This window comes from Mercenaria mercenaria, chromosome 11 (assembly GCF_021730395.1).
Source record: "Mercenaria mercenaria strain notata chromosome 11, MADL_Memer_1, whole genome shotgun sequence".
Classification (NCBI taxonomy): Eukaryota; Metazoa; Mollusca; class Bivalvia; order Venerida; family Veneridae; genus Mercenaria; species Mercenaria mercenaria.
In genome coordinates this window covers 1,097,487-1,107,156 of record NC_069371.1, presented here as the reverse complement: position 1 = coordinate 1,107,156, position 9,670 = coordinate 1,097,487, and the positions used below count along the sequence as shown (strand labels likewise).

Genomic DNA, 9,670 nt, shown 5'->3' with positions numbered 1-9,670 from the left:
TTTTGGGGTCACTTGATCAAAGGTCAAGGTCACAGGAGCCTGAACAGTGACTTGGAACCACTAGGCCAAGAGTGTTGAAACTTAGCGGGATGACTGGACATGCCAAGTAGATGATCCCTATTGCAGCCAACCATCAGTGTCTCTTTGACTTTCGCTCCTGACCACTATTGACTTCTTGCCTATAGGACTTTGCAATGGGGGAGACATGCGCTTTTTTACAAAAGCAATTTCTAGTTTTATTATGCTTTGTGCTTAGTATACTTCAGATTTAAAGGGGTGACTCGTTTTCAAACATGAAATTAAAAATAACGCTCGGAAATTAAAAGATGGATGTTGCCACTTTTACGATGATTTCATTGTAATATTACTGATTTTATAATTTCAGGAAAAGTTACCAAGAACCAGGCGCAACAGGATTGTTCAAGGATACAGAAAATTACTTACTGTATTACTACCCCCACTTAGATGATTGCCGACATCTGTCAAAAAATGAAACATTTCAGGAGCTCTAAAGAATTGTGAATTTAACTTAATCATAATGCATCTGAATGGACATATATTTGATATTTGTTCAGTGGTATTCAGATGCAGACGACGGTGCAGAATACTGTGATTGTAATGATAAGAACTGCTTCATGAGTAGTTGATTCATGAGATTATTCCGAATACATTTACAGACATATGTCATTTAGTGCAAACATTTTGTAGTGAGTTACACAGGATTATGTCTTCCATGATTTATTTGCATTAATATGTAGAAGAAAAAAAAAACAACAGTGATCATAAGATGCATAGTTTTATTCAAAATCAGAGACATTTTCTTACTGTCACCAAGTTGTTACACTTGAAATTATTTTCATGTTATTTTTTGTGAAAGCGTCGTTTATAGACATATCTTTGGTACTTTAAAAGACAATAACTTGAAATGAAAAATATTTCTTTATAATCATCATCTGCGTGTGTGGTTACAATCACAATAATTCTAATTGTATTTCTTGACAGAGTTATGCCCCTTTCATACTTAAAATCAAAATTAAAAATGAAGAATGTCAGTACACCTTCTTAACTTGACCTTTAACCCCTCTGTGTAGTAGGGGCTTTTCATATATTGGTGTATCTTCCTTTTAAAGTAGAGGTCTCTTATTGAGACATTAATTTTATTTATTTTACTGTCAAATTGCCGAATAGTGGAGCGTGCTGTCTTACCGACAGCTCTTGTTATTTTCACCCTTATACATTATTCACGATGTTGACAGGCACAATGCCTGTGAAGTTTCTCTAAAGTTATGGCCATTGAATTTGTCAAATTTGCTAAATTGACCAGACTTCAGCAGTTCTTATCCTTTGTTCACCAAACTTGACTACTATGCTTACAGGCATAATATCTCAGAATAGTTCTATAACTAGCTGGATATTCCCAGTTATGGCCCTTCAGTTACTACGAAAAATGACAGTACCTTAGCCAAAATTTTGTCAGCTCATTATCAGGATATTCCCAGCTATGGCTCTTCAGTTACTACGAAAAATGACAGTACCTTAGTCAAAATTTTTGTCAGCTCATTATCTTTGCTACTCTAAACATCGCTCTAAATCTCTTGCCCTTGAATTAATCAAAATTTTAAAAATGTTACATCTGTCTCAGAATTCTGAATAAGGGGTTTATTTTCGTATTTTCGTATCAAATGTCAGGTATCACTATATAAATCTATACTTGATAGATCTAGTCCTTTGAATAGAGATGTGTTATAAACATTAAATAAATTTCGTAGAAGCAAGATTTGAGTTGCATTTATACAGTGTTCGAGTGAAAAATATGTACTGTAGAAGTTTGAACACTTTATCTCCTGCTTCAGAATAGGTCGGAAAAGGGAAAACTTTTGACAAATGGAAATTATTATTTATAAATATATCGATCGTTGCTACATTTGCGATGATAATTTGCTATGATTTCTTTCATAGTCAGAAACATCAATGTTTAAATACAGCTTGAATACCATGAATAATGAATACTTACCCAATATGAAGGAATCAAATGCGTTGTAATAAGAAAGGACACGCTTAATCAATATCATACTGAAACGTTGATTCTAATACGCTTGTTGCTGTTAAAACACGCTTACGCTAAATGACGTCATGTGTACATGGGATGACGTTAATATTTTTGTTGCAACCAAGAAAGAGCGCTATTACATTTTATCTACAGACTTAGATTAAGGGCATATTACACTCGAAACAATATATAGCAAAATCGTCTTTTACTAAAATTAATACACTCATAATCACTCATACGTCGCGAGAATAATTCACTTGGGCTACAATCTCGTGAAATTAGAGGCTATAACCAATATAATTGCTGAAATAAACAGATACTTGAAAAGAAACTGTCAAAATTAATTACGCCAAATATGTTAAACCCAATTATTAAAAAAAATCCAAAACTAAAGCAATCCCCATACGCCAACCAAGTATTGAAATATACCTCCTACTGAAAATTAGCTATTCAGGAATGTCTGACACAGTTCCTGACATTAGCCTTTCGAGAATATATCTGATCCAGAACCGGAGGTTATTCGTTTGAGACTGTCTATCCCAAACAGTCTGGTTAGTCAATTCAGATCATGCGTGTTAGTCATTTTGGAACGTCTAACCCAGACAGGTGGGTTAGTCATCCCAGAACGTCTAACTCAAACAGAAGAATTAGTCATTCCAGATGCGGGTTAGTCATTCCTGAACGTCTATCTTAGTCATTCCTGAACGTCTAACTCAGACAGGCGGGTTAGTCATTCCAGAACGTCTAACTTAGACAGGCGATTTAGTCATTCCGGAACGTCTAACTTAGTCATTCCTGAACGTCTAACTCAAAACAGAAGGATTAGTCATTTCAGAACGTCTAACTTAGTCATTCCTGAACGTCTAACAACATGCAACGACGGATGCCCCATTAGCGATGCTCACTCCTGTGATTAAGACCGACAGAGTTATCTAAATTACCAGATGCGGAGAAGCGGTAAGTAAAGGACGACTTGGTATATCCTTAGTGCAATACTGATTTATGAAATTGAACTGTAAACATTACGCAGTTGGTTTTGTTTCCAGTCAACCCTCGACACTATAGGCAATAGGAGAGCAGTTTTACCATGGAATCATTGTTAGTTATTACGGAAGATAGGGGAGACATTTCTGTTCTCTTTATTAGTGTAATTATATAAGAAATACCACTTATTGCCTGTTCAAAACACAAAACGCCTGAAGTCTAGATTTAATAATAAGTCCAGACTTAAATAATATACTGTTTAATGGTATTGTATTCGGTCAAAGGATTACCGCACCTTCGATGAGTCAGAGCTGGATCGTGTCTGCACATTGAGTTGTTAAAAGAAAACGTGGCTATTCCCAGCTAACACCTCAGGCAAACGAAAAAAAAAATCAAAATACTATTTTTGAATGTAAAACAAAATATTAATAAAGAAAAATCAAAATTACAAAGTTCGTTGGCTTCTTTCAACATATTAATTATTATATTTTAGTAGAGATATTATCACGCCTTACCACACACAGTGTTACTGATACCGATTGTTATCTCTTAAATAGTCAGTTGTTGAAAAGTTATATACTTGAGAGTGAAAACTTTGTCATTTAATCTGTGGCTATTGTTGATTTTTGGGTTACACTGAACAGATTTAATGGCAGATAATAGTTGGTTATCTTCCCCTGCCAACCGACAGGTGGCGCCACTGTTCCCGGTCCATCAGAATCCCTTATCGATTAGCATCATTCTGAGACAAATCAAAACAAACGTTCTTTACTTTTAAAAAATGGAATCTAAGTTCGGATCATTTACAATTCCACAACTGAAGGCAGAATTGAAAAAAAGGGGTGCTAGACTTTCTGGACGTAAGAATGAATTGGTTGAAAGGTACGTACATTTCCCGTTATTTTAGAGAGAAAACAGATATTTTGAAAACGAAAGTAGAATGCCGCCGCGGCGAAAATGAACGCTGTCAACATTTATTTCGCGTATAATTTGCTATTTAGCGTATGTTTGATGAGTTAATTGTAGCTTTATTTTATATTAGTCTAAATAAATGACCAGAAAATATATTTTCCTTTGTTTCTTGATATTTCTTTATTTCCAGACATTTTTATTTTACGTTGTTGTTCATACATCTGTGAGTGGGTGGGGTTTGGTTTCAACGTTTTCATTACGAATTTATTTGTTCTGCCGTGTAATACATCTTATTTGTAATAGTTCCCTATTCTATTTACAGATTAGTGTCTTACGAGAGAAATCAAAACTTTGGAAATGTAGAGACTTTAGAGCCTGAATACAACATGACATTACCAGATCCCACAAAATTGCGGATGTCAACTCGGATTCAAAATTTCCGACAACAGAACTAGACAGTGTGCATAAGTATCTGGCACAGCATGAGAAAACCCTGGATAATCGTATTCAAAGACTATACAATGAGCAGTTTTTGAGATATTTCCGTATGTCACCAGGACAGGATGTTGTATATATTAAATCAAGTTGTCATGCAGAGATGAAGAAAGGTGTGTGTTATACTGTAGATGTTGAACTTAACTCTGGGGGGTCAGTTATTGAGGCACAGTGTGAATGTGCTGCTGGTATGGGGCCACATGCTCACTGCAAACATGTGTGCACAGTACTTTATGGTGCAGTAATGTTCTCCCAGAAAAAGACAGTAAAAACGGAAGAAACATGCACCCAAAAATTGCAAAGTTTTCATAAGTGTAAAAAATATTTAGGAAGTCCATTAAAGGCTGATACACTTGATATGCCTGGTGCAGCTGAATTAACAAACATTGACTTTGACCCAAGACCAGAGCAGTTTAGAAATTCTGTTAGCTATCAAGACCATTTCAGAAATGCATGCTTGAATTTCCCTGGCATATCCAAAATGCCAATATTTCAAACTTTTGAACCAGCAAACACTAAAGCTGTTGCATTAGATCATGACTATTTAAAACTTTCGCCAGAAGAGAATTTCCTTCAGAAAATTTTCGTTACCAAAATCAGTGATGAAACGGTTATTGATATCGAAAAAAAAAAACAATTGGCCAGAGCGCGAATAAATTATGGAAAGAGGAACGTACAAAGCGCCTACCATCCTCGATGTTTGGTAAAATTTGCAAGTCTACTGACCGGACTGATAAAGATAAACTAGCCAGATCTTTAGTTGATACAAGAGAAATTAAAGCGGCCGCCTTGGAACATGGACGCAAACATGAAACAATCGCTATAACAAGATTTATGGAAGATACCGGCAACACTGTGCATTCCTGTGGTTTAGTGGTCTCGAAACAATTTCCATTTTTAGCATCTTCACCGGATGGTATTATTAATGCAAAGCATATTGTTGAAGCAAAATGTCCTTATTCTGCAAGAGACAAAGATATCACTCCTGTCACAGTGCCTTATTTAAGTTGTAACGACCGTGGACAATACTCTCTTAATATGAATCATAATTACTATTATCAAATCCAAGGCCAGCTATTGTGCACTGGAGCTAAAAAATGTTCACTGATTATCTGTTCAGCAGATAACCTGAAGATTAGGGACATCAAATATTTTGATATTGAAAGAAATGACACTTTCATATCAGAAATGGTTGGCCAGTTAAAAACTTTCTTTGAAAGCCATTTCAAAATGGTCCTGCTGGAGAAACATTTTTACAAGCCATATATAGACTGAGTTCATTGTCATATATATATTAAGAAAACAAACACCTCTCAGATGTTTTTATTTGCGATAACCTGACCTGTCTGTAAAATCACTGCGACTAGTCAGCTAGAATCAGAACTTTATTTTTATTTTTTCAAGAATATCTTCAGTTAAATAGAATACCTATATCAAAAATCATCCTGATTCTATCATTGATATCGAAAACCATTTTGTGATGTAAAAATTATTGATATAATTTGATTTTATTAAATGAGTTATAGATATCATTGATATCATTAAATTGTTTTAAAGATATCAATAAAACTTGATTTAAAATTAATAATGGTACAATGATTATCTAATTAAAAAAATTTTCTGATATATTTGAATACATTTGATATCATTTTTGAATGTCAGTGATGTAAACGATATCACGGTATCAAATGGGTGCGTAGTTAGTAAAATGGTCTGACATAAATCTTTCAAATCTGTACTGATGCTACATCAAGTATTCATTTTCTAAGTTTAACTTCAGGAATAAACACAGAATGAAGTTTTGAAATTGATTTATTTTACTTGTTTTTAATCTCTTGTTTGATAATATGCAGAAAGTATTCAATATATACATATTTATTATATCAAAGTGTTGTGTTTTCTTTGACATCAACAACTGTCAACAGAAACTATGTCGTACTCTATGTGCTAAGCATGTTTTGGAACTATACACGTCTTGAAGTTACACAACATAAAACAGACATAAGTTATATGTGATGACAACTTTGTTTCCGTGCCCGTTAAAGGACATGTCAAGATCTTGTAAGTTTTTCCTAGTCCAATAATTCTTTCAATATGTACCCTTTTACTGGATATTTTCCTGTCATTAACAACTATTTTCCCAGACATTCTATTTTTCTTTTTGAAGAACGTTGGTACATTAACTCGTACATTTGCTGTCGCAAACAAATCCTGAACGTTAAAACCTTTATCGGCCATTACACTATCCCCGGGGTCACAGGCATTTACAATTTTACACCTTTCAACAATTTGTCTGTCACTGGTAGACCCTCCATAAGCTTCAGAAATATAGTTTACTAATCCACCAGGTGTTGTGCCAACAAGAACTTTAATAGTGTTTCTGTTCTTGTATGTTGAATATGTAGACTGCTGAGCTCTAGGTGCTTTAGGTTTTTAATTGGGCATTCAGTTCCATCAATTATGATTCTCGTCTTTGGAAATATTAATTTAAAATCCGACGGCATAAAATACCTCACCAGATTCTGACTTGGCCATATATTGGCTTCCCTCCACTGTTTTGACATAAATATAATCCATGTGTAAACAATATTTTTCACACTTGATTCAGACACTGAGAAAAAGTTGACAGTTCAAAGTTTGTTGAATATCGCCTTAACTTCATCAAAGTCATAAACAGTTGGTTTTCAACAGATATACCACTTATTTGAAAATATATGTATTTCAAACAGTATGCTGCAGGTCCCAAAGAATTCAACACAAACATAAATTTAGCATATGACTCCAGACCTGTATAAAAATGTATCAGTTCATTGTTGGAAGAAAATCTCTCAATTGAGAACATTGGTGTCTCATCAGTCTGGGTCATACAGCTTTTTACAGTGAATTCATCTTCAAATAGAGGTGTTGCTGTGAATGTCTCAGTCTCTATTACTTCTTCTGCGAAATCAACATGTTCAGTAAAACTTCTCTCCAGGTCTTCTTTACAAGACCTATCTAATTCACTTTTTCTATAATCTCTGTTCAAAGCTCTTTCTTTCCTATTTTTTGCTGTCTCCCCTTCCGCTGTTGTCCAAGGAAAAATACTAGGTACTGCTTTTGCCAGAAGCCGTTCATATCCAGGTTTCAATCCTTAAAATAAAGAAATAAAAGACATGTTTAATGATTTTATTTTAATTTATAAGCAATATCGTACTCCATTAAAGATACAAGATACCCGTTTCAAGGGCGTTTGTCATACCCTAGATTTGTAAATAGACTATCCGGCCTTTTAACTTGTAAGGTACAAAGCATGGATAAACACAAAGAAACTGTCTAGCCTTGCGGGAACCCGGACACCTAGCCTATCTGCTAGGGTTTTTCTAGCCGTCCGGTAATCAATTTATTTAGAAAGTGTAATAAATAGAATTTATCATTTTAATATTACCTTGGTTGCAAAGAAAATGGCAATATTAACCTGTACACAAATACCAGGCTTAACTCAGACCAAAATTCAATATTTTTGTCTTTTGTTTAGTTTACATCTGCATTTTAGCACAACTATTCATTGATTGTATTGATGATTAGCAATTTATCAACTAAATAACAAGCACACTATTTTGATAAAAAAAAAAAAAAAAAAAAAAAAAAAAAAAAAAAAACGCCAAAAAACAGATAAATCATGAACGCATTTGATTAACGCACAGCTAAAAAAACGGGCAGAAAGGTAACACGTCTGGTTACCGGACTGCTAGAGCACAGTCTAGGCATGCAGTTACCGGACAGCTAGGCACTACCTAAATACAAAGCTGGTGATTTAAACGTAAGTATTTACTGTACACGATTACAGTTTACTGTGCGTATACACGCGATAAATCCAATAACTCTACATGACTTTGTACTGTGATTCATCCTCCATTATTTGGGTCCTCCCAAGTTTTGACATTTAGAATGCCAGTCAAAAATATAAAACAATCCAATGTCAAATTATTTTGACTAATGACCCCTATGACCTGAATTTTAGTCCTTGACAGATTGAAAGACAGTCAAACATGTTACATACCCAACAAATAACCCATTATTTATGATGAAATAAATTAAGACAGTACATTGAAACATTACCCCTCCCACTCCAAAATAATTGTCAGTTGGTACTTTCGTTTTGAAATAAATCAAATTGCAATACAAAAACATGCTACAGGCGAGAAATTATACAGTTTTTATCATATTATCATACCAAAAATAGTCTCCTTTATGTAGTCATCCGGTGTAAAGTGTTTCTTGCATACGACGGACGATTTTGTTGGCGTCCACATTTTCATTGTGTTTTCATCAAGTCGTCGAACGGCCTGTACCCATTTCGCCCTTCTTATAGGATCACTCGGGTATTCATGTCCTCCCCTTTCATGACAACCCGGTACGGAACAACAAGTTTTCGGCATTTTAAGACGTTTAAATTGAATTTATAGAACACGGAAGTAAACTTTCTTTGTTTTTGTGTGAGATAAATCTCGAAGTAATCCGAATGATGGACCGGGACACGTTGCGCCACCTAGTAAGTAACGATAACTCGCCGCTTTCTACCATTGTATTTAATATCGTTGTAATATCAAGTGAAACTATCTTAAAGCTGGAAGCAGTTTATGGTTGTTTAATTAAGAAATCAATTATGATAGAAAAATGAACTTTTAATATCTTTGCAATAACAGCTGAAACTAGATGCAGATAAAACAACTGAGTGTAAGTTTAGGAATGATAAAACAACGGTGGCAGTAAAAGTACAACATTAACTAACAATCTCTGTTATCTAATGCTAAAAAAGAAAAGCTTGGTGGTAACGGAACGTTACGGGTGCGGTCGTGATAACGTTACAGGTGCGTCGTGACTTCATGGGAATGTCTGGTTCTACGAGGGTGCGGCTCCCACTATTGTTCAAGGGCATTGACCTGTCCTCCATATTTTCGCGCGATTGTAATGTCATGGATTGTTTTTCGTGTAAGCCCCGCCCCACGCGATGACTCACTGTTACATCATAGGACCACATGTTCTGGTAACAGGAGCAGCATTGACTCTCTCAAACCGGCCGGACTATACTACTTTCAGGAACAAAAAACAGATCCCTATTGAAATGCATATTTTTTCACTTTTTATGAAATTTTGTAATAATATGCACTTCCATTAAATTAAAAAAAAATACAAAACTTTAGGAATTCATCTATTTTCAATTTATCTTGGTTGTTTACTTTCCAGCTT

General features: G+C 34.8%; 1 protein-coding gene and 1 pseudogene across 1 annotated transcript; one reads left to right on the top strand and one right to left on the bottom strand.

Annotated features, from left to right (window-relative positions):
- The first annotated feature begins 3,687 nt into the window (after window positions 1-3,687).
- Window positions 3,688-4,401, top strand: LOC123554897 (uncharacterized). Its single transcript, XM_045345313.2, has 2 exons — window positions 3,688-3,916; window positions 4,269-4,401. Exons 1-2 carry the CDS (start codon window positions 3,816-3,818, stop codon window positions 4,399-4,401), a joined length of 234 nt encoding a protein of 77 aa, XP_045201248.2. The 5' UTR covers window positions 3,688-3,815.
- Window positions 4,402-6,235: 1,834 nt separating this feature from the next.
- On the bottom strand, window positions 6,236-8,989 carry LOC123530846 (uncharacterized; annotated as a pseudogene).
- Between the last annotated feature and the right edge of the window lie 681 nt (window positions 8,990-9,670).

Coding starts and splice junctions, on each gene's coding strand:
- LOC123554897 (XM_045345313.2), top strand. CDS start 3,816: ATGGAATCTAAGTTCGGATCATTTACAATTCCACAACTGAAGGCAGAA. Junction 3,917..4,268: donor AAGAATGAATTGGTTGAAAG/GTACGTACATTT, acceptor TTCTATTTACAG/ATTAGTGTCTTACGAGAGAA.